At 40.3% G+C, this 26,424-nt stretch overlaps 1 protein-coding gene across 2 annotated transcripts in view; it reads right to left on the bottom strand.

Moving 5' to 3' along the window:
- Txndc16 (thioredoxin domain containing 16) overlaps positions 1–26,424 on the bottom strand; it is a 91,614-nt gene that overhangs the window by 15,381 nt on the left and 49,809 nt on the right. For both annotated transcript variants that reach the window (XM_028873622.2, XM_028873620.2), the window contains exons 12-19: positions 25,830–25,953; positions 23,307–23,450; positions 22,691–22,750; positions 7,409–7,577; positions 6,964–7,100; positions 6,160–6,244; positions 4,078–4,216; positions 977–1,137 (exon numbers count right to left, since the gene is read on the bottom strand). In XM_028873622.2, the coding sequence (XP_028729455.1) occupies positions 977–1,137; positions 4,078–4,216; positions 6,160–6,244; positions 6,964–7,100; positions 7,409–7,577; positions 22,691–22,750; positions 23,307–23,450; positions 25,830–25,953 (1,019 nt within the window). The remainder of the gene's footprint in view (positions 1–976; positions 1,138–4,077; positions 4,217–6,159; positions 6,245–6,963; positions 7,101–7,408; positions 7,578–22,690; positions 22,751–23,306; positions 23,451–25,829; positions 25,954–26,424) is intronic.

Below are 26,424 nucleotides of genomic sequence, written 5' to 3'. Positions count from 1 at the left end.
AAGACTGCTTTCCCCTAAGAATGTGCCTTTCCTCGGGAAAAACCGGGGTGGTTAATTGCACATCATAGAGCTAAAAGAATACCTGTGTTCCTACAGGGAGCCACACACCAAGGATGCCTAGCAACCTGAGGCAGCGTGTTTCACACAACATAAAACCTAGATGCCTACCGTGGTAGTTACCGGGGCAAGCCTGCCTCAGGAGTGAGATGGAATGTTAAGAAGACTCCACAACATAAATGTGCATTACCACACTTTTGCTGCTTTTCAAGTAAGTTTAAAAAAAAAAAGAAAGCATGTCTTCCATCTTGTGAGTTTGAACAAGGGTCATGTGTGTACATGTGAACTGTATTCACAGACATTTAATGAAGTACCAGTCATTCATATAAAAAACATGGCAAAAAAAAACACAAAAAACCACTTAGAGATGCACTGAATGAAACCCTTCTCAACACTATGTGGTGACTCTAACTACACAGAGACACAAATCAAAGTTTGCAAATATCACAATGCTTCCTTTCTTATTTGCCACTGTTTTCTTTTTCTTTTTTTTTTTTCCTCCTTCGGAGTTGAGGATCGAACCCAGGGCCTTGCGCTTGCTAGGCAAGTGCTCTACCACTGAGCTAAATCCCCAACCCCTTTGCCACTGTTTTCAACAGACATCAACTACTTATAAAATCAGAAAAAAAATATTGCTCGCAATTATTTTAGAATAACAGTCACGTCTAAATAAGGTCATCTTGGAACTTGTCTGAGAAAGCTAGTTGGGAAAATAACATGATGATGAATTTGGTCCACGTTAACTATAAAGGTTATAGAATTTCATTTCCTAATGAAAATGAACTACTTGTGTTTCCTTTATGGAGCTGAGAGTGGCCTTGAACTCATGAGTGCTGTGATTACAGGTGCGCACCACACCACAGGCTTCCCCCACCCTTTACCTCTTAAGTCAAAACAAAGTCATTCAACATATGCTTACAAGTTTATCCAGCAGGGGGTGAAGGAATCCAACGGCTTCTGTCTCGCCAGTGCTAGAACAGTGCTCCTAAACTGAGGGCTGATGCTGCCATCGCTGAACAAGATCAGCAACGGCCGCTGAAGTCGGACGTATGCGGGAAGATTCTCCACAGTGATTTCCGGCTGTTAAAAAAGAAGCACCCGAAGTCCCTCACATGAAAATCGTGGGCATAATACAGCATAAAGCAGAAACAATGCTCAAGTCACTCACGCGATTTTAGTTCATAAAATGTAATCCAAACATTTTCATTCAGAGATCTGACCACAGTAAGTAAATCTTAAGTGTTTCAAATTCAATCCTACCTCATGGTAATGAATTATAGTTAAAATAAAATTACTAACAGACTTTAAGAACATACAAGCTTTAAGAACATATTAGGCAGTGGTGGCACATGCCCTTAGTCCTAGCACTCCAGAGGCAGAGGCAGTTGGATCTCTGTGAGTTCGAGGCTGGCCTGGTTTACAAAATGAGTTTCAGGACAGTCAAGGCTACACAGGGAAACCCTATCTCGGGGGGGGGGGGGGGGGGACACAAAAAAACAAAAAAACGCCATACTAGCTGATTCCTCTATAATAATTCATGATGAACTCTATATCCACATTAGCTAATACACACGTGGTAAAACTCTTTCATACTTCCTTCTAGTAAAGTTTTCTGGTTAAAACATAAGCTAAATGTTGAAATTATAACCTTTTTCCCACTGTCCATGCTTAGCTTACTTTTTCCAAACATATGAATTTTTTGGAAGATTAAAATAATTAAAGATGTGCTAAAGCAAACCTCAAAGCCAATCTTACCTCTCCTGGCTTTAAAGCAACTGACGGTAATTTAGTGAAGAGTAAGTAAACTAATCTTCTACCATTTTTAGTTCTATTTCACAGGAGCATCCTGCTGTGGGTTCTGTGCAGTAATACTGTGCCCCCTGGAGGCATCTTTGAGCTAGAAACATCATCTCCCATCACATGGGAAATGTACCCAGAGGCACAGTGGGCGAAGGAGCTTAACCGAATGCAGCAGCCTACCAGCTTCCTATTTCACTGGGTCACTAGAAACCGTCATTAACAACCTGACTCTTTTAGATGATGCCAGTGACCTTCGTCAGTATTACCTCACCTTCGAACATCAAGCTGGCACATGCCTTTCCTATTTAGTTCTCAAACTGCCTTCCCTCTGCCAATCATTTCCCTTCTACTTCTTTCTCTTCATATTTAAAATCATCATCTACACTTTCCTACATCACAAGCTAAATAGCAGGTCTGTTTCTTCAAATTTCCTAGGCTGGCTTTCTGTGCTAACTGTCTATCTTTTCACGTGACCCATTCCCCTCCTAAATGCTGACAGATCTCACCAAGCCCCAGAAACAGGAGATGGAGATGATGACTTCCACTCAACTCATTTACGAAGAACTAAGAAGCTTGGAACGTTACGCTAAGTGCTTCTGAAGGAACTTCCCGGCCAACAAAGGGTTTACACATTAGAAGAGACAGGCATTCAAACTGCTGGGGTCCTGGACCACTTTGCATGTTTGACAGTGAGGAAGCCCACCTGTCAGAAAGGCAAGGTGGGGGACTCGGGATTTGAGGAAGTGCCACTTTGATACAGTCCCTGTATAAAGAGTAAGATCCTGACAAGCTGAGGTTTGTCCTCCAGCACGGAGCTACAGACACTGAGAGATATTACAAGAGCAGGCCGAGCTGTTAACGCTACATGGGGGGCACTGGTGAGCTGAAGGACAGCAGAGCAGGGCAGGGCAGGCGAAAGGCAACTGTGAGAGCGGACAGGAGCCCCTCAGCAAGTCTTCCGGCTCCTGAGAAAAACACAGATTTTGTATCGGATTAGTGACGTGGACAGGCCGGGCTGTTTTCAGTAGGATGACTAGACAGAATAGGAATCTGTGAAAACAAAGGTCAGTGATGGACAGTCTCCTTTTCCTTATCAGTCAAGAAAGACCAAGATATCTGAAAGATGACCACTATCCACCAAGAGGAAAACAGGTAAGTAAACATGGAACATTAACACAACTGAATATTGAGCAGATATTAAAAATAAGCACTTACATGCATTTTCCTTCATGAAAATATACTTAAGATTAAAAAGACATAGATAATTGTTTTTAGATTTTGGAGAGATATATTCTCAAGTTTAAACCTGTGGCTCTAATTTCCTTCTCTATTTTTTTTCTATTATTTGAAAAAATATAAAGTTACTACACCATGTATATAGTAAGGTCACATTTCCTTAATAGCATGTCTCTTTAAAAGATTACTGCAATAATAATTTAGAAAGCTACATCCTGGGAAATATTAACTCAATTATTTGATTGATTCTACCCTTTAGTTTCGCAGGAGGGTCAGGAGGTTAGACTCAAGGAAACAAAGAGACTTGTTTTAAAGACTACATCTATTTGAGTCCCTAATGTATTTAGGTCATTGTGAGAAGAAAGATGGGGAGACAATTCACTCTGGATTTATAGCTGTTAATGGTGCCCTGTCATCACTTTAGAAAGGCAGACCTGTGGACAAATGTGCAATGTTCTAGCTACTGAATCAAGTGACCAGGTTACATCTGTTAGGGGCAACAAAAGGGGGACCAGAAGGTGGCATTTTAAAGCTGTACAAACGTAACAGTAGCTAACACTTGCTGAACATTTGCTCTAGAGCCACACACCCTCTACAAAGTGGCATTCCTCTGTCAGTCTAACTCCTAGTGGTTCTGCACCTTACACATGGGAAACTCGGAGCAGCAAGGCACCACAGAGCCAATAAGACTCGAAAGAATTTGCAACCAGGAAGTCTGCATTTCTAGGACCACCTGCATTGGAACAAGGTCCACCCTACCTTGGGCACTTCAGCTCCAGAAAGCCATGTAAATTTTTAGCAGCAAACTCAAAAAGCTTTGCGTATCATCGATAAACAGCAAAACCAAACCAAACAAGTATTCAGCCACAAAACATGACACCCCAGTGCCTCCCAAGGCTGAAAACTTGTATGCTAATAGATACCACCATTTATCAATGTGAATTTCATTTCAAAGGAATTTCTTATTCTATGCGGTATACTCACAAATGCTTCCAGGGGCGCATTTGCTAGGATCTCAACCATGTCTTGCACTGGGGTGGAGGCCAGTGGAACACTCTCTATTCTACCTTCTCTGGGCCTGGCCAGCAGCATGGCTGGGAGAGTTGAGGCGTATTTATTTGACCTATGGAGAAATATACTATTAAAACTCACAACCAAAATATAGCAAGTCACCAAAAACACGAAGAGCCAGCCCAGCCCCTCCCAATGGAGGCAGCACAGAGAAGCCTCACTGCTGGCTAGTGAGATGGGATGACTACAACCCCACTATGAGAACTGAGGAAAGGGATCATGGGTCTGAAGCCAGCCCAGACTATACACTGAGACACCGTCCCAAACAACCAAAGTTTAAAACCTTAAAAAGCCCTAGTGCTAAGGAGAAATTTATCTCAATTTCCAGACCAATGTATAAGTGAGGTTATCTGAGAAAGTTTGGGAGTCTTGACAGTCTCTGTTATAAGAAAATGACAGCCGGGTGGTGGTGGCACACGCCTTTAATCCCAGCACTTGGGAGGCAGAGGCAGGTAGATCTCTGTGAGTTCGAGGCCAGCCTGGTCTACAGAGCTAGTCCAGGACTGGCTCCAAAGCTACAGAGAAACCCTGTCTCGAAAAAAACCAAAAAAAAAAAAAGAAAGAAAGAAAAGAAAATGACAATAATCTAAAGCTGTCTTCTCTACAGCTCACCCTCAAGAAAATGTGTAAGTAGGACCTGGGACACTCCATGGCTCTCCACCTTTCTGGACTGCTCATCACAGGCCTGAGTAAGGCAGGGCACTGATGGTGAGTCTACAGTCTGCCGGGTACTGTAGTCAGCACCTTATCTAACTTCATTCAACAGAGTACTTCCAAAAGTAGTCTCTGTCATCCTATCTTAGAGCTGAACGGGGCTCAGAGAGCAAAACCGTAAGACACTGAACTCCTGAGGTGCTCTAGACAGTGTGTGAAGAACTCACTTTTGCTACTAAATCTGATAAAACCCAAATCCTCTAAGTGAAATCCTCTATTTTCAAGTGAAAAACGTTCAGTGTGCCATGGCCAGCAAAGGTATATGGTGTGAATGAGAAGGAAGTACAGACACCACAATACCATAAGGTTGGTAAAGAGCCCACTCCAGATCTCCCAGAGGGGACACCAAGTTGATGAACTAGCTGGCTATAAACCAAACACTCTGAAAAGAGTACTAGCCCAGCTCTTTATATCTCAAATGCCAATTAACAGCAGAAAATAGTATGTGACTACAGTTTATCAGATAGATAAGTCTCCTGTATCCTGGTTCAATACATACGTTCTATTAAAAAAAAAATGACTAATTACAGAAAATGATCTAAAGTTTCCCCATCGAGAAGAGTTCAAAATGAAAGACCTTGAGTTCAGACATCAGAATTAGTAACGCTGTAGCCAGAAAATTGAAAGCACAAACTACGGGTGCTTATAAGTCCACCTGCATCGTGATGAATGTGATGTGTGTTAATGCAAATCTCCAAATACGCAGTGTGGTCCTTCATGCTATAGAAATACACCAATCGAGTACACTGGTGACCCACAGCAATCCCACCTTCCATTGGCAGAACAAGTGAAGTTTTAATACATTTTTACATATTCTTTGGTGGCAAACAAAAACAGCAATCAAGAAATAAAAACCTCAACACTGTAAAGACTCCAAAGACAAGTCAAAGCACAAATAACAGGATCCAAAGGCAAAAACTTTTATAGGAGCAAAAATCACTTCTGTGGGTGCTTCAAACTTAAGTAGGAGCCCAAGATCACACCTATGGGCACCTCAAAGCAGGTATTTAAAGACACTAACAGCATAGCACTTCCCAGACATCTTCCTGGAAGAAAAGTAAAAATTTAGAATACCGTAGTGGGGGGATACAGATGGGAGCAGAAGGGGGACAGGAAGATGGGAGACCAGGCTAATTATTAATGAAGTTCCAGACACCTGTCACTTTGCATGTTGGTTGAAAATTAACTTAAGATTCTTCTTAATCCCCATATCAACTGTGAAGTGGCACATCATATTGCATTGTTTCATCTGCCCCAGAATTAGAAGAGCAACAAACTTACAGTATCCAAGCATCATCCTCAGAATAAACTCCCGTGATGACAGAGCCTCTCAGCTGCCTCCCCGCTTCCCTGAAATGTTCTTTTGCTGCACAGACACAGACGAGATAAGCTTGAGAAACTCTAACATTATGTGTACTAGGCAGCCTACACAGACTTCCCAGATGGTAGAACTTCATTACCATTAAATTACAAAGATTAATACTTAAGTGCAGACACGTAACAGCTAAAACAAATCTGTTTTGTGGTACTGTTGCTAAAGAGATATCTATTGATATGACACAACCATGGTTTCCTAAACAAATGTTCTCTAAGTGTCATTTTTAAGATTGATAGTACTTAGGGGCTGGAGATAGCTCAGTGGTTAAGAGCACTGATTGCTCTTCCAAAGGACTGGGGTTCAATTCCCAGCACCCACATGGCAGCTCACACTTGTCGTAACTCTAAGTTTCAGGGCTTGTGACACCCTCACACAGACATACATTCAGGCAAGACACCTTTGTACATAAAATAAAAATAAATTTTAAAAAATAAAAAATAAATAAATAAAAAATAAAAAAATAAATTTTAAAATTTATTTAATCATACAGAATAACCAAATAGTTGGTATTTTTGAATGTACTGCTGAAGCAAGGGAAATGGACATAACTGTCTTCTTACATACAGACTGGAAAGAGGTGCAAGTATATATGATATGATATGCACCTTAAAATTATAAACACATACACACGCACACACTTATGTACCACACATGAAGCAAACATGAAATAAAATAAAAAAGTGTGAGCGAGTGGCAGCTCTACTTACCTGATGTCATGGCTGGACTAAAGAGCCCCAGTACTGACACACTAGTAAAACCGAACAGGTCTTTATATAACTCCCCACGTAAGTATTTTTCTGCTTCTTGGATGGATGCTATGTTCACTGGACAGGAGATCTTGTTTCTGGATAAACATATAACTATACTCAAAATTAATTTTTAAAGATTTTTTTCCAGTTTGTAAAAAAAAAAAAAAACATAGAACCTAGTAAACAATATATTACATAGACTACTGGACAAAATTATTCTTTTAAAAAGAATCTGTCTCATTAAATGAAAGTGCCAGACCGTGCACAAAGTTTCACTGTCAACATTTACTCTGTGATCTCAAGTTTAGTATCCCCCTGAACCTATTAAAAGCATGTCAACAAAGTGTAGAGTTGAGCTACAGACGTCAAACCTAGACATCTTCAAGTGAAGCTGAATACTCACATCTGAATAAACTTCAGGAGATCTTTCGTTCCCAACATGCCCGCGTAAGACACTGGACTCTCGCCTTCCTTGTACAACTTTACCGCAGGAAATGCAGTGACATTTTCCTTCGTACATACATCAGACCAATCTGCACAATTTATTCTAGTGAGGAGGATAGTGGATGTGCCTGAATTAAAGAAAAATGCACACGTCATAAACACTAATGCAGAATGCTCATGGCTCAGTTTCCCTATCTTCCAATCCCACTCATTTTAAGTGCCCAGCATGACACACTCCTACAGGACTCTCCTCCTCTGTAAGACCTTCCCTGTTGGCCTTTTCCTGTCTCTACAGCTTCTCCCCTTTCGACCCCTTCTCCAGGCTCTTCTATTACTGGAGTTGGGACCCTCTTAAGACTGAGTTTAAAGTGCTTTTCCTCTTTTTCAACAATCCCAGGAATGACCAACAATCCAGTACAGCCTACACTTGTATCTCTGGCCTCAACTTCTTGACGTTCCAGACCCAGCTCTCTTTCGTGGTAGCTCTGTTACCCTGTGAATGAACACATCCTCAGACTCTACAAATCTGAAACTAAATAGTTCCATTCTATGCAGTGATGGAGGGGGCCTCTCTTGTGCAGCTATGGAAAAAAAGAAACTTCTTTCATGCCTCTCAGTTTCTAAGTTTCCCATGCCTACCCAGCCAGTATCTTTTCAGTTTTACCACTCAAATTTTACATGTTTCCAATTATTTTCTATTTATGTTATTGCCAGTATTATTCTTTTTTTCTGGATAACTACAATAGGTTTCTGGTTCCCTTCCCACATTCAGTATCTCTAAAATATTCCATTTTTAAACTCCAATCTGTTCTGGTGGCCGGCACACTCCTCCTCACCCATCTCCCATCGCTGTTTTGCTACCAGCCCGCCCCACCAAGCTTCGTAGTGTAGGTATGTGTCAATACCACACTATGTCATGGCCGCCTTGCCCGGCACCCCACCTGCACCAGCTCCCTTTGCCACATGCGATGACAGAACACATTTACTCATTTCCTCATCAAGTTTTGTAGCCCTGTCTTCATCCGCATTGCTGATTAATGTCTGTCTCTATGAAGAGAACTCCTTGGGAGAAGGGACCATGCCTGTAATCTTCACCATCAAAGCACCCACACCTGGGGCTTCAGCTACCATCCCAATCTAAAGACCATAATTTCTTTTCAGCCTAGGAAAATGCACAGGATATAAAGCTCATAGTCCTATTTGTTCAACAATGAAACTTGTAAAGCTCTATGAAACATACAAATCGTTGGGTGAAAACAGATTTTAAAAATCAACTAACACAAGCAACACATAATTAAGCTAAGAAAAAAAATTAATTCATTCTAATAAAAAGTAAGAGCTAATAAATTAGATTAAGAAATCTGTATCAATTTAGGACATCCATGTATAAGAAAACTATATGACTCAAATTATGGAATACATTGGTTTTGTATTTTATAATTAAAAGTTTTTAAATTTTCTTTATTTCTGTGTGTGATGTTTTGCCTGGATGTTTGTGCACAATGTGCATGCCTGGTGCCCATGGAGGCCAAAAGAGGGCATCAGATCTCCTGGACCTGGATTTGCAGACAGTTGTGAGCTGTGGGTGCTGGGAATCACACCTGGGTCCTCTGGAAGAGCAGCCATCACCGCTATAAACGGTTTTGAATAATGGACACCACCTTTATGCTTTAAAAGAATTCTAGCTCCCAGAAATAATAGCATCACTTCAGATTTAACGTTGCCTCTGCTTAATAAAACAGTGTAAGATTCACCACTATAGTCCCAGTACTCCTAAGTACATATCCCATAGAAATGTGGGAGTGCACACTGTTATTTCTTTGCAGGTATGTTAACAATGGTTAAGCCAAAGGTATATTACTACCAGAACATTAAATGAACTAGTAAACAAAGGGACACCCTCTTCCTCCTAAGAGCAGACCTGCTGGCCATTTGTTCGCCGTTCTCTACCCCTTAGTCATGTTATTATAAGTTAGTGACAGGGTTGGGGATTTAGCTCAGTGGTAGAGCGCTTGCCTAGCAAGTGCAAGGCCCTGGGTTCGGTCCTCAGCTGGGGGGGGGGGACGACAAAAAAGTTAGTGACACCTGCTCCTCGACAGCGTCATAACTGCCACCTACATGTGAAACCCAGTGAACACTATGACCCACGTCTTCTCCACTGCAACTGTCCTCAACATGTCAGACCCTCCTAACCTCTTCTCTCAAAACTGAAAGCTGATTTTTCTTGTAAATGAGAAAGAGCACTGGCATGTGTTATTTAAAGTTGTAAGACTCCTTATACTGGAGGAATTAGTTAAAAGAAAGTGGATTCACTGTTGATTTATATTTCAGTCAACAATCTAATATGCCTGGAGGACTACATCCCATGCATTTCACTAACACATTAACTTCAAATAAAACTTCTAATCTGAAAGGGGGATTTTCTGTGACATTGTGACTATGTAGGTACCAAAAAATAAATAATTAATTATATCTGACATTTGCTGCCACCTTGTGGCCGAGGGAAAAATCCTCATAATCTTGGACTTCAAGAAACAGCTTTTCCTCAAGAGGCCAACATCAAAGACAGAATATAGGATTAATGTAAAAAGTACTACAATGCTTTTATAATGAAAAAAATTAGAGTACGAGTTGAGTATCACTTTGGTAATGCATATGCTTGGAAAAAGGATGGTCAAATACGTGGTTCTATACTGATTCATGGGCTGTAGCCAATGGTTAGCTGGACAGTTGGGGACTTGGAAGAAGTAAGATTGAGAATTGGTAAGAAAGACATTTGGGGGAAAGGTATATGGACAGAGCTCATCAAATTGTCACAGGGTGCAAAGACACTTTTTTGCCCCATATAAATGCCCATCAAAAAGGCACTTCAGTGAGGAGTTTAATAATCAAGCTGACAATATGACCTACTATGGAGAGGCAGCCTCTTTCCCTGGCTATCCCAGTGGACCCACGGTTGTACAGATGCAGGTTACGCATGGGCTCAACAACATGGACTTCCACTCACCAAAGCTGACCTGGCTACAGCTGCTGTTGAGTGCTAGATCTGCCTGTAGTGGAGACCAGCACTGGGCTGCGATTATATGACACATTCCCCTGGGTGACTAGGTAACCACCTAGTGGCAGACTGACTACACCGTACCATTATGGAAAGGGTAGCACGTCATTCTTAACCAAACATATTTTGACTATGGATTTTCCCTTCCTGCAAGTAATGCTTCTTGTAACATGAATTGATAAATGGTCTTTTAATAAAAACCCAGAGCCAGATATTGGGGTGAATGCTGAAAGATCAGAGAGACAAAAGAACAAGTCACACAGCTCACCTCGCCAACTCCACAAATCCTCTGACTGAATGTCTCTGAGTCCTCACCTGAAAGGTTCCAGCCAAAAAACAAAGCCTCTAGTTGAAAGCGATGCTTCTTCTGAAAAGCCTGTCTCCTCACGCCTTATATACCTTTCTCCGCCCAGCCATCACTTCCTGGGATTAAATGCATGTGTGTTTCCCAGTATTGGGATTAAAGGTGTGTGCCACCACTGCCTGGCTCTGTTTTCTCTCTTAGACTGAGTCAATCTCATGTAGTCCAGGGTGGCTTTGAACTCCCAGAGATCCAGAGGGATCTCTGCATCCTGAGTGCTAGGATTAAAGGTGTGTGCCACCACTGCCTGGCTTCTATGTTTAATCTAGTGTCTAGTGTCTTGTTCTGTCCTCTGATCTTCAGACAAATTTTATTAGGGTACACAATATATCACCACAGCTTCTGACAAAACTACTATCCATGGATTGATAGAAGGCTTTATCCACCATCATGATATTCCATCCATGGACTGATAAAAGACCTTATCCACCATCGTGATATTCCATCTATGGACTCACAGAAGGCCTTATCCACCATCATGATATTCCATCCATGGATTTATAGAAGGCCTTATCCACCATCATGATATTCTATCCATGGACTCATAGAAGGCCTTATCCACCATCATGATATTCTATCCATGGACTCATAGAAGACCTTATCCACCATCATGATATTCCATCCATGGATTCATAGAAGACCTTATCCACCATCCTGATATTCCATCCATGGACTCATAGAAGACCTTATCCACCATCATGATATTCCATCCATGGACTCATAGAAGGCCTTATCCACCATCATGATATTCCACACAGCACTGCTTTGAACCAGGGGACTCACTTTGCAGTAAGGAATTGCAGCAGTGAGCTCATACATAGAGAATTCCCTGGTCTTACCATGTCTCCCACCCTTCTGAAGTAACTTGACAAAATAATGGACAGCCTTCTAACGGCACAGTTATGGTGCCAACGAGGTGGCACTAGCCTGGAGGGCTGGAGCCGAGTCCTCCAGAGAGCTGTGTTTGCTCTGAATCAGCACCCAATATACTGTACAGGACTCAGGCGTCCAGGAATCAAGGGGTAGAAACAGGAATGGTGCCACTCACAGTCACCTCTAGCAGCCCACTAGAAAAGATTTTGCTTCCTGTCCCTGTGACTTTGCGCTGCTGGCCTAGATTGAGGTGATATCAGTAATTACATGCTGTAAATCTACAGTATCAAAGCTCTAGGACACTAAAAGACTAGGCATTCCTCAAGGGGTCTTCTTTTCACCTGCTTTCAGGGGAAACAGTGTCACTGGTGGTTATAAGTGAGACAGTCACATTACAATAGACAGAATTATGACTTGCTACGGTTTTCGCCTGGAAATTCAACACGACATATGGAGATATGATTGCGTGTTGGGTTGACAGGGATGGACTTGTGATGGTTATTCTTGGTTGTCAACGTAACTGGATTTAACTGGAATTAACTGAGAGGTAAGCTACTGGGAATATCTGCAAAGGATTTCCTTGATCGGGTTATGTAAAAATACCCACCCTACATCTATGTAGAGCTTTACTATGGCAGCCAGATAAGGACATTCTGAGGGAAAGGTTTTGCTTTTTGTTTCACTGCTCTCATGTCTTACTGGTGAGTAGATTCACCCTGTTGGACAATTCATCTACTCAGTTACTGCTGCCTTTACTGCCAATACATTCTGTTGCTGATATCAGAGCCTAACTCTTTAAGCTTCCAATAGAAGATGGAACTGGTGGCTCTGCAGGAATCCTCAGACCTTCAGCGCCACCAGAACTGCAGAGGCCTCCAGCTTCGTGGACTGGGTAGCTCCTGGGCTCTCAGGCTTCTCAGTGTGAAGACAGCCACTGTCGGATTACCCAAACATATCACGTAAGCTAATCTAATAAATTCCCTTTAATATATTCATTCTATTGGGTTCTGCTTCTCTAGAGATTCCTAATACAACTTAAAATTCTGAAGTGTAAAATGCTCCAAAATCTGAAAGTTGTTGGGTGTTCATGTGGCACCACAAATAGAAAATTCTAGACTAATGTGACAAACTATAATCAGGAAAATACTGGCTACAATTACCTTGACACTATGTTTACAGGATGTATGTCAACCACAAATGAATTCCATGTTTAGATCTTGGTCTCATTCTCAAGATATCTCATTATATGATTTTTATATAAAATTAAAATAAATTATATTATTAAATTTAATTTACTTCCAAATTAAATTATTAAATTTATTTCCAAATTAAATAAATCCAAAGTACTTCTGCTCCTCAGTTTTTCAGGTCTGGAATATTTAACCTGTATAGAAGTCAAGACAGATGCAAAACACTATTGTTATTGATACTATTGTGCTGGCTGGTTTTTAATCAACATGACACAAACCTAAGCACATCTGAGAAGAGGGAAACATAATTGGGAAAATGCCTTCATAACTGGGCTGTAGGCAAGTCTGTGGGGTACTGTCTTAATTAATGGTTGCTGTAGGAGGACAATCTATAGGAGGAGCCCACTGTATCAACCTGGGCAGAGAGTGCTGGGCTGTATACAAAAGCAGGCTGAGAAAGCCAAGGAGATCAAGGCAGCAAGCAGCATTCCTTCCTGGTCTCTAATCCAGTCCTGCCTCCAAGTTCCTACCCTGAGTTCCTTTCATGGAGGACTGTAAGCTGTGAGGAGAAATAAACCCTCTTGTGCCTAAGTTGCTTTTGGTCATGGTGTTTTATCACAGTCACAGAAAGCAAGAAAACTAATTCCCTGCAACCCACCAAGCACAAAGGCCAGGGAAGCAGGTAGGGGTCTTCAGGCCTTCGCCCTATCATCTCTGTTCTACATCCAATCCCCCTGTCTCATCTCCAGCTCTGTAGGAGATCACCTACCAAAGCCTTCCCTTTCTCTCTGACCCATCTCTAGAGGACCACACAGATCTTCTCCTACAGCCATCTTCACCACCCCATGCCTTTGTCTCAGCCAACAACACTCTCGGTATTCCTTGGGAACTGGACCTCCCCCATGCTGACCAGGGAAGTAGGTAAGCAATTTTCAAGTCTGCACTCTCCCTCCTCTCCTCCAAATCCCATCCCCTACTCTGATCCCTAGACTACCTGCTGTGGCCTCTCCTCACTCTCTGCTACCAATCCCAGGGGACTAAGCATACACTGGTGGGACACCCTGCTTTCCTCCTTTCTGTGGACTCCATCAATACCCACCCCAAGCCCATCTCTATGCCTAAGTGTCAGCTCCCAATACCAAAAACACACATTCTACCTGGAACACCCAGAAGCCACACCTGGTAGGATCTCAGAAGCATTCCCTACCAGGCAACACATAGCCATCTACACTCTCCTAAGAACCAGAAAGGGCAACAAAACCCAGGAACAGAAAACCACCCCAAAAAAGATAAGACCTGATATCAGGACCTAGAATTACAAATATCCCAAACCCAGATGCTTAGACGTCTCAGTAAAAAACATAATCAATAACAACCAAGACAAGGGCTGGAGAGATAGCTCAGAGGTTAAGAACACTGGTTGTCCTTCCAGAGGTCCTGAGTTCAATTCCCAGCACCCACATGGTAGTTCACAACCATCTGTAATGAGATCTGGTGCCCTCTTCTGGCCTGAAGGGATACATGCAAACAGAACACTGTATACATAATAAATAAATCGTTTTAAAAAAAAAACAACCAAGACAAATCACCACCAGAACCCAGCAACTCTACCACAGCAGGCCCTGAAAACTGCAATATAGCTGAAGCAGAAGACATGGACCTCGATAGAGCCTTTGGGAATATGTTAGAAGTCCTTAAAGAGGAAGTGAATAAATCCACTGAAGAAATCTGTGAAAACACAAAGAAACAGTAGAAGAAAGCAGTTCAAGACTTGCAAGTGGAAATGGAATCAATAAAGAAAACACAAACTGAGGAAAATCTAGAAATGAAAAATGGGGAAACCTGAAAAGGAACCTTAGAGGTAAGCCTCACCAACAGAATAAAAGACGGAAGAGAGAGCCCCAGCACTGGAGACACTCTTGAAGAAAAGGATACCTTAGTCAAGAAAATAGTGATTTTTTTTAAACTCCAGGTACAAACATCCAGGAAATCTAGGACACTATGAAAAGACCAAATCTATAAATAACAGGAACAGAGGAAGGAGAAGAAGCAAGGTTAAAGGTACAGAAAATACTTTCAACGAAATCATAGAAGAAAATTTCCCAAACCTCAAGAAGAAGATGCCTACCAAGGTACAAGAAGGGTACAGAACACAAAACAGACTGGAACAGAGAAGACATTCCCCATGACACATACTAATCAAAACAGTCAATGTACAGAACAAAGAAAGAACATTAAAAGCTACAAGGGAAAAAGACCAAGTAACATATAAAGGCAGACCTATTAGAGTAACACTTGACTTCTCACTGGAGACTCTGGAGGCAGAAAGTGTTCTAAAAGAAAGATGCTCTACAAATTCTAAGAGACCACAGACGCCAGGCTAGACTACTATACCCAGCAAAACTTTCAATCACAACAGATCGAAAAAGAAAGGCATTCCATGAGAAAATCAAATTTAAGGAGATATCTATCTACAAATCCAGCCCTACCGAAGGCACTAGAAAGACAACTTCTACCTGAAAAGGTTAACCACACACAGGAAAACACAAGAAATAAATAACATCAGACCAGCAAATCAAAAGATGGGAAAAAACACATCATAAGAACCAAAAAAAAAAAAACCAGAAATCAACAAACAATGCTCATTGATTAACATCAATGATCTCAATTCCCCAATAAAAAGACACAATAACAGAATGGATTTGAAAACAGGATCCGTCCTTCTACTGCATCCAAAAAAACAAACCTTAACATCAAGGATAGACATCACCTCAGGGGAAAGGGATGGAAATAAATATTCCAATCAAATGGACCTATGAAGCAAGCTGGTGTATTCATTTTAATGTCTGATTTAAAAAAAAAAAAAAAAAAAAAAAAAAAAGGACTTCAACCCAAAACTAATCAGAAGAGATAGGGAAGGAACTACATACTCATCAAAGGAAAAATCCACCAAGAGGACAGTGCAATTCTTAACATCTGTGCACTAAACACAAGGGCATCAATGTTCATAAAAGAAACACATTTAAGGTACATTAAATTACATAGTAGCCCTGACTAGTGAGTGGGTGACTTTCATACCCCACTCTTGCCAATAGGTCACCCAGACAAAAAGCTAAACAAAGAAGTACAGAAACTAACTGATGTCATAACCAAATGGATCTAAGAGATATTTACAGATCATTTCATCAAAACACACACACACACACACACACAAAAAAAAAAAAAAAAAAGCCATACATTCTTCTCAGTAGCTCATGGAACTTTCTCTAAAATTGACCACACACTTCATTTACTTGGATACAAGGCAAGTTCCAACAGGTACAAGAAAACTGAACCAACAACAACCAACACCCAGCATCCTAAACACATATTAAAGCTGGATATCAACAACAACCAACAGGAAGCTAACAAACTCACAGAAACTGAACAACTCTTTACTGAATGAAAATTGGGTTGAGACAGATCCTAGGAAGGAAATTTAAAACTTTCTAGAAATGGCTGAAAATGAAATTGCAAGATATCAGAATTTATGGTACACGATGAAGGCAGTTTTTTTTTTTTTTTCAGTGAAGGCAGTTCTAAGAGGAAAGTTCATAGCACTGTCTACATAAAGAAATTGGAAAGATCTCATACTAGTAACTTAACAGCATAACTGAGAGCTCTAGAACAGAAAGAAAAAATCACACCCAAAAGGACAGACAGCAAGAAATAATCAAACTCAGGGCTGAAATAAATAAAATAGCAACAATGATAACAACGGAATTACAGAGAATCAATAAAACAAAGAGCTGTTTCTTTGAGAAAATAAAATTGTAAAACCTTAGCCAATGAGGGGCCCCCAACTGGATCAGGCCCCCTGAATGGGTGAGACAGTCATTTGGCTTGATCTGTTTGGGAGGCAGCTGTGCATTGGTGCCGGGTCCTGGGCTCGTTGCATGAGTTGGCTGTTTGAATCCTGGGACTTATGCAGGGACGCTTGGCTCGGTCTGGGAGGGGGGGACTGGACCTGCCTGGACTGAGTCTACCAGGTCGACCCCGGTCCTCGGGGGAGACCTTGATCTGGAGGAGGTGGGAATGGGGGTGGGCTGGGGAGAGGGGGAGGGGGGTGAGAGGGGGAGAACAGGGGAATCTGTGGCTATTATGTTGAACTGAATGGTGTTGTAAAATAAATTAAAAAAAAAAAAAAAAAAAACCTTAGCCAAGTTAACTAAAAAGCAGAAAGAGGAGATTCAAATTAACAAAATTAGAGACATAACAACAGACACCGAGGAAATCCTAAGAATTCTAAGGACATACTTTAAAAACCTGTACTCCATCAAATTTGAAAAGTCTAAAAGAAATGGATAACTTTCTTAATACACACCACTTAACAAAGTTAAATCAAGACTAGACAAGGAATTTAAACAGACCTATAACCCCTACTAAAATGGAAGCAGTCATTAAAATTCTCTCAACCAATAAATAAATAAATGAAGGAAGGAAGGAAGGAAGGAAGGAAGGGAGAGACAGAGGGAGGGAGGGAGGGAGGGAGGGAGGAAAGAAAGGAAAAAAGGAAGGAAGGAAAGAAGAGAAAGGAAGAGAGAAAGAAAGAAAGAAAGAAAGAAAGAAAGAAAGAAAGAAAGAAAGAAAGAAAGAAAGAAAGAAAGAAAGAAAGAAAGAAAGAAAGAAAGAAAGAAAGAAAGAAAGAAAGAGGAAGGCCAGGGCCAGGTGGTTTTAGCACTGAATTCTATGAGACTTTTGAAGAAAAGTTAATACCAATACTCCTCAAATTATTCTACAAAATAGAAACATAAGGAACACTGTCCAATTCTTTTGAAACGGCCATGGTCATTCTAATACCTAAACCACATAAAGAACCAACAGCCAGGTGGTGGTGGTGGTGGTGGTGGTGGTGGTGGTGGTGGTGGTGGTGGTGGTGCACACCTTTAATCCCAGCACTCTGGAGGCAAAGGCAGGCAGATCATCTCTGTGAGTTCAAGGCCAGCCTGGTCTACAGAGTGAGATACAGGACAGACACCAAAACTACACAGAGAAACCCTGTCTCGGAAAAAAAAAAAAAGAAAGAAAGAAAGAAACAACAAAGACAATTATAGACTAATTTCCATTATGAACACAGATGCAAAAATTCTCAATAAAATACTTGCAAACCAAATCCAAGAACACATCAAAAAGACCATCTGCCGAGATTAAGCAGGTTTCATTTCAGAGACTTGGGAATGGTTCGGCTATGTAAATCACTAAACGTAATCCACCATATAAACAGACTGAAAGACAAAACCCATAAGATCATTTCATTAGAAAGCAGTGCTAAGAGGAAAATTCATAGCTCTAAATGCACACATAAAGAAGATGGAGCAATCCCATACCAAGGAATTAACAGCACAACTGAAAGCTCTAGAACAAAAAGAAACAAACTCACCCAGGAGAAATAGACGCCAGGAAATAATCAAATTGAGGGCTGAAATCAACGAAATAGAAAACAAGAGAACAATACAAAAAATCAATGAAACAAAGAGTTGGTTCTTTGAAAAAATCAACAAGATAGACAAACCACTAGCCAAATTAACCAAAAGGCAAAGAGAGAGCACCCAAATTCACAAAATCAGAAATGAAAAGGGAGACATAACAACAGACAATGAGGAAATCCAGAGAATCATCAGATCATACTTCAAAAACCTGTACTCCACAAAAATGGAAAACCAGGAAGAAATGGACAATTTTCTGGATAAATACCAAATACCAAAATTAAACCAAGACCAGATAAACCATTTAAATAGACCAATAACCCCTAAAGAAATAGAAACAGTCATCAAAAGTCTCCCAACTAAAAAAAGCCCAGGACCAGATGGTTTCAGTGCAGAATTCTACCAGACTTTCAAAGAAGAACTAATACCAATCCTCTTCAAAGTGTTCCACACAATAGAAACAGAAGGAACACTACCAAACTCTTTTTATGAGGCTACAATTACCCTGATACCCAAACCACACAAAGATGCAACAAAGAAAGAGAACTACAGACCAATCTCCCTCATGAACATTGATGCAAAAATACTCAACAAAATATTGGCAAACCGAATCCAAGAATACATCAAAACAATCATCCATCACGACCAAGTAGGATTCATCCCAGGGATGCAAGGATGGTTCAACATACGGAAATCAGTCAATGTAATACACCATATAAACAAACTGAAAGAAAAAAACCACATGATCATCTCCCTAGATGCTGAAAAAGCCTTTGACAAAATCCAACACCCCTTCATGATAAAGGTCTTAGAAAGAATAGGAATACAAGGAACATTTCTAAACATAATAAAAGCAATTTATAGCAAGCCAACAGCAAACATCAAATTAAATGGAGAGAAACTCAAAGCGATACCACTAAATTCAGGAACAAGACAAGGCTGTCCACTCTCCCCATATTTATTCAATATAGTACTAGAAGTTCTAGCTAGAGCAATAAGACAAGAAAAGGAGATCAAAGGGATACAAATTGGCAAGGAAGAAGTCAAACTTTCACTATTTGCAGATGATATGATAGTATACATAAGTGACCCCAAAAACTCTACCAGGGAACTTCTACAGCTGATAAACTCCTTCAGTAAAGTGGCAGGATACAAGATCAACTCAAAAAAATCAGTAGCCCTCCTATACACAAATGATAAAAGGGCTGAGAAAGAAGTCAGAGAAACATCACCCTTTACAATAGCCACAAATAATATAAAATACCTTGGGATAACACTAACTAAACAAGTGAAAGACCTTTTTGATAAGAACTTTAAATCTCTAAAGAAAGAAATTGAAGAAGATATCAGAAAATGGAAGGATCTCCCATGCTCATGGGTAGGTAGGATTAACATAGTAAAAATGGCAATCTTACCAAAAGCAATCTACAGATTCAATGCAATCCCCATCAAAATCCCAACACAATTCTTCACAGACTTGGAAAGAAAAATACTCAACTTTATATGGAAAAACAAAAGACCCAGGATAGATAAAAGAATCCTATATGATAAAGCAACCCTTGGAGGCATCACCATCCCGGACCTCAAACTCTACTATAGAGCCATAGTAATAAAAACAGCTTGGTACTGGTATAAAAACAGACATACGGACCAATGGAATCGAATTGAAGACCCTGACATTAATCCATGCACATATGAACACCTGGTTTTTGACAAAGGAGCCAAAACTATACAATGGAACAAAGAAAGTATCTTCAACAAATGGTGCTGGCATAACTGGATGTCAATATGTAAAAGATTACAAATAGATCCATATCTGTCACCATGCACAAAACTCAAGTCCAAGTGGATCAAAGACCTAAACATAAATCCAGTTACACTAAACTTAATAGAAAAGAAAATAGGAAGCACTCTTGAACGCATTGGCACTGGAGACCATTTCCTAAATAAAACACCGACAGCACAGACCCTGAGCACAACCATTAATAAATGGGACCTCTCAAAACTGAGAAGCTTTTGCAGGGCAAAAGACACAGTCAATAAGACAAAAAGACAGCCAACAGATTGGGAAAAGATCTTCACCAACCCCACATCTGACAGAGGATTGATCTCCACAATATATAAAGAACTCAAGAAACTAGACATCAAAGCACTGAACAGTCCAATTAAAAAATGGGCTAAAGAGCTAAACAGAGAATTCACAAAACAAGAGCTACAAATGGCTGAAAGACATTTAAAGAAATGCTCAACATCCTTAATCATCAGAGAAATGCAAATCAAAATGACTCTGAGATACCACCTTACATCTGTTAGAATGGCTAAGATCAAAAACACCAATGACAACCAATGTTGGAGAGGATGTGGAGCAAAGGGAACACTCCTCCACTGTTGGTGGGAATGTAAACTTGTACAACCACTGTGGAAATCAGTATGGCGGTTTCTCAGAAAATTAGGAATCGAACTACCTCAAGACCCAGCCATACCACTCTTGGGCATATACCCAAAGAATGCTGATACATACCATAAAGATACATGCTCATCTATGTTCATAGCAGCACTATTTGTAATAGCCAGAACCTGGAAACAGCCTAGATGCCCATCAACGGAAGAATGGATGAAAAAAATGTGGTACATATACACAATGGAGTACTACTCAGCAGAGAAAAACAATGAAAGCATGAAATTTGCAGGCAAATGGATGGAACTAGAAAAAATCATCCTGAGTGAGGTAACCCAAACCCAGAAAGACAGTTATGGTATGTACTCACTCATTGGTGGATTCTAGATATAAAATGAACAATCAGACCACAACCCATAGAACCATAAAGGCTATATATATATATAGCATGGAGGTCCCTAGGACGACTGTGGCATATAATAAATTTCAGTTTTACTCAATTATTGAAAAAAAATAGCCAAATGAATAGAAACACATGAACTATGAACCAAAGGCTGAGGGGCTCCCAGCTGGATCAGGCCCTCTGAATAGGTGAGACAGTTGATTGGCTTGATCAGTTTGGGAGGCATCTAGGCAGTGGGACCAAGTCCTGTGCTCAATGCATGAATTGGCTGTTTGAAACCAGGAACTTATGCAGGGACACTTGGCTTAGTCTGGGAGGAAGGGACTGGACCTCCCTGGACTGAGTCTACCAAGTTGATCACAGTCCTCGGGGGAGGACTTGTCCTGGAGGAGGTGGGAATGGAGGGTGGGCTGGGGGTAAGGGGAGGGCGTGGGAGGGGGGAGAATAGGGGAACCCATGGCTGATATGTAGAATTGAATGGTATTGTAAAATAAAAAATATATATCACAAAAAAAAAAAATCATTTCATTAGATACAGAAAAGGCCTTTGACAAAATTCAACATCCCTTCATGATTAAAGTCATGGAAAGATTAGGAATATAGGGGACATACCTCAACATAATAAAGGCAACTTATAGCAAGCATAGCCAACATCAACTTAAATAATGAAAAACTCAAAGTATTTCCACTAAAATTGGGAACAAGACAAAGTTGTCCACTTTCTCCATATCTGTGTGTATATCTAATGCAATATAGTACTTGAAATCTTAGCTAGAGCAGTAAGACAACTAAAGGAGATCAAGGGGATACAAATAGGAAGGGAAGAAGTATAACTATCTTTATTTGCAGACAATATCATAACATACATAAGTGATCCTAAAAATTCTACCAGGAAACTCTTAAAGTTGATAAACACTTTCAGCAAAGCAGAAGTAAACAAAATTAACTCACAAAAATCAGTAACCTTCCTATACATAAATGACAAATGGACTCTGAAAGAAATCAAGAAAACAACATCCTCCACAATAGCCTCAAATAATATAAAATATCTTTCAGTAACTCTAGCCAAGCAAATGAAAGACTTGTAGGATTAAAATCTTTGAGACACAGAAGAAAGAAATCAAAGACATCAGAAGATGGAAAGATCTTCCACGCTCATGAATTTATACTTAAAATGGCCACACTACCAGAACCAATCTACAGATCCAATGCAATCCCCATCAAAATTCCAACACAACTCCTCATAGATCTTGAAATGACAATTTTCAACTCCGCATTGAAACATAAAAAACTCAATCTAGTTAAAACACTCCTGAAGGATGAAAGAATTGGTAGAGGTGTCACCACTAACCCTCCTGATTACTCATTTAATCTTAGAGTCACAATCTGAAATTTTATGTGTGGTTTGTTTTTTTGTTCGCATCCTTAAGACAGTGTTACAAAAAGTTTCATATTCAGATCACAAAATAAGCATGCATATCACAGGATAATACCTTTCAATTTAATTGCCACATCAATATAGGATTGCAGAAATGCCATGGATACTGCATGCCCTACAATAAAATCAGAAAGTTCAACAGACATTAGGACATGATTATCTACAGAGCACCCATACTTATATCACACACATAAACACGTGCAGAGATTTATGGGAATTACCAAAACTAGCATTTCCAAATAACAAATAATCATACTAAGAGTACTCTATATTATTCAATCACTTATACGGATTCCAAATGCAACTCATTTTTTTTTCATGCTGTATACATTGAAATGGCTATTCCTTAAAGATAATACATTTCCTGTACTACTATAAAAAATGTTGATATATCTAAAATAGTTACATTCAATCACACTAGTTGTCAAAAGTAACTAGCTGAATTTCTAGCTTAATCATTTACCTTCATTTTGTAAATTATATATCTAGAAAAAGAGAAAAGCAGTTTTACTGCTTAGAATCAAAAGTAAATGCTTCAATGTGTGCAGTCTACCTGAGACACGAAAACTCTGCCATTTTACAATGTATAATACATAGGAAGTACACATAAAACCCATCTTCTTTAAGGGTGCTCACATGAAATACAGCGTCCTTCCAAAGAACATACTTACAAGTAGCATAAAAGAGCACTATGCTGTCAGAAGTCATGACTGTCGAGTTAAATGTTTCCTGTGTTAACTCCACTGTCAGCTCCAAAGGTAACGGTCTCTTCCTATCTCTGAAAACAGTCTCCTCCACTTCATCATCCTGAATAGCTAAAATGGTTTAAAGAGAGCTTAATTTACATATAGATTACATAATTAAATATTCAAAATGCCACGAGCTGTCATAGGAAAGGTAGTACTTTATACAAATTTCTGAATCCATGTTTTCTAAACAGTATGTATGATATTTAGAAAAGTTCTCAGTTGCCTGGTTATAACTTAATGACTTTGAGATGCTTTCTGACCCAGAATTCACAAAATTGGTCAATTCCTGGAGCAATCATTTAATTTTATTCTATAAACAATGGGAATATGGCAATTTTGTTTCTAATCACTATATTACAGAATCCTAAAGGAGTCCACCACATTTTACTTTTTACTTATCTAGAGCCCACAGGGTACCAAGCATGATGATAAACACTGAAATAAAGGGTTAAAAGACTTATTCTTGACCACATGGCACGTCTATCAATGGACAAGCAGGGCAATAAACTCATCAAGGAATAAAGATACAGTTACAAATTCTGATCAGTTTGAAGGTAAAGGATACAGTGAGGGCTCTTAATAGGGAAATTTTAACCAGGAGATGGAAAGTCTACCAGGCCAGGAATAAAGAGTGCTTTATACAATCGAATAATGCTGCAAAGGCTCGGAGACATGAAAGTACTTATCACACACAGGCACTAATGACTAGTGAGACGAACTGTAAAGAGTGCATGGCAAGAGAAAACTCCAAACTGCTGGAACTGCAGGCAGAAAAATGAACCAAGAATTTCGGACTAGGAAACCCTAAAAGCCTACATGTCCACTGCCTTCCTATAAGAGTGGCCCTCCTCCCGTGGCACCAAGAAGTTACAGTCTCAATAACAGAACTCTTGAAGGTTCTCTTCCTTGTGTACTACACAACACTTATACATTTTTCTTCTTTTTCTATGTGTTGCCTTTTTATGGAACCCAGGATTCTCCATTCTAATTCACACTTCGGCCACTTCCTCTGGGAGGTACTTGTCTCTTAAATTGCACTGTGACGAATTCTTTCCTAAAACCCTTTTCTATTTCTCTGTAAATGGGATGATTCAAGGTAGAGAGGGGATTATGCATACAAGGCACGACATTATGCAATACCAAAGGCCAATATAGATTACACATAATAGGAGGTTAAAATGGAAAAAGTTTATCTGTCCCTCTCTTTCCCCCATAAAACTAGGAACAAGCTGGGGCAAGACAGCAGGTACTGAGGAAAGCAGTTCTGTAGAGGGCAAACTGAAGCAAACAGAAGGAGGCAAGAGGAGACATGACTTCCACAAGGAAATCTTGAAACAAGCAATTGCTGCTGAGGAGAGGAATCTCACTAAACCGAGTCAGGAACAGGTGCCCTAACCTGACAAGTAGAACAGAGCAGGCAGCAAGAGAGCAGAACTCAGGTCAGCTAGTTTAAAGTTAGAAGAAATCTGCGGAGGAAACACAAGAAACTCCACTCTACACACCAGATGAGAACCCGCGCTCAGCTCAAACCAGTGAGCAGGTCACTGTAGCAGCTGACGTTCTTATTTAAGGACAGCATTGTGATGCTGATCATGATAACGGGTGCACCTCAAGGGGAGCACCTTGGAGAGTATGGTGATGATATAATGATATACACAGGGCATTCAAATACTCAATAGTGGGACAAAAACAAGACAAGATCCCTGATTCAGAGATTTGTAGTTTAGGCACACACAGAAAAAGGTAAATAAGCAATTACAGAATAGGATTAATGTCATAAAAAAATGTTAGGAATGATAATGATAGCAAATCAGTCTTGTGTCAGGATGCTTAAGTTCTGGGCTGGGCTCCACCACTGTACTGCTGGTGTGACCTTGGACAAGTCACATAACTGTGGAAACAGATTCCTCAGCTATAAATCAAAGGTGAGCCTAGTTCTCTGAGAGCACTTGATTGTCAATCAAAGAAAGCCGTGTCAGCAGTGAGAATAAAAGCCAAAAGTGACTGATAAGTAAATAAATAGTCAAATGTTACTGAAATCCACCACGAATACTGCTGACAACTACACGCATTTACAACTACAAACACAATAATGTTAATTACAATTTCATTTCCCAGGAGGAACGATAAAAATGAAATACGCTACGGCTTTGTGTGGGTCTGTGAAGTTCAAGCCCAGTGGGTGAAAAGGACTGACTATGTGAGACAGAGGCGAAAGTGTGGGGAGCTGGAAGCCCGGCGTGAAACAGTAAAGGTCCCCACCAAACGCAACAGAAAGCCCCATTCATCTGCTCACCAGTCAACCAATGTGATTCCAAGTCCCCCTCCCCAGATTCCCCCACAGATCCTGAATGAGATCGCACCACTGAAGATGTTCATCTGCCGGGTATTTCACTGCTGGGCTGGGGCTGTGGGGGGCTGGAAGGGTGATCTTGCAGTTCTTACCCAGATCGGGGCCTTCCTCATCTCCGTCCTCATCTTCCTCTATTTCTTCAGCGTACATATGATTTTTCACATGGGCAATTATTAAATCAACGTCATCTAACACCAGAAATTCCACAGGCGCTTCCTAGAGATGTTCATTTTTCAAGTTAGCACACAAAGTGACAGGTGTCGTTACGACGTTTTCAAGTCAGTCAACATTATTTTGTGCTTATCTCTCCCTTTCCCCTTCTGCCCTCCCCCAACCTTCTTGCACCCCCTTTGCGGGTCTACTGCCTCCTGCTGAACAGTGCCCCCTGCTGTTTGTCTAGTGTTCTCTCTCTCTCTCTCTCTCTCTCTCTCTCTCTCTCTCTCTCTCTCTCTCACACACACACACACACACACACACACACACACACACACACACACTCACCTAAATTCTGCATATGAGAGAAAACATGCAGCATTTAGCTTTCCGAGTCTGTTTTATTTCACGTAACATAATGATTTCCTAAGATGTCATAATTTCATTTTTTTTAACCACCGCACAAATATTGTACACATGTACTACATTCTTTGTCTATTCATCTGTTGATGGACATTAGACTGATTCCAGTTT

This window comes from Peromyscus leucopus, chromosome 9, assembly GCF_004664715.2.
Source record: "Peromyscus leucopus breed LL Stock chromosome 9, UCI_PerLeu_2.1, whole genome shotgun sequence".
Taxonomy (NCBI): Eukaryota; Metazoa; Chordata; class Mammalia; order Rodentia; family Cricetidae; genus Peromyscus; species Peromyscus leucopus.
Note: the sequence above shows the minus strand (reverse complement) of the source record. Positions and strands in the feature narration are given on the sequence as shown.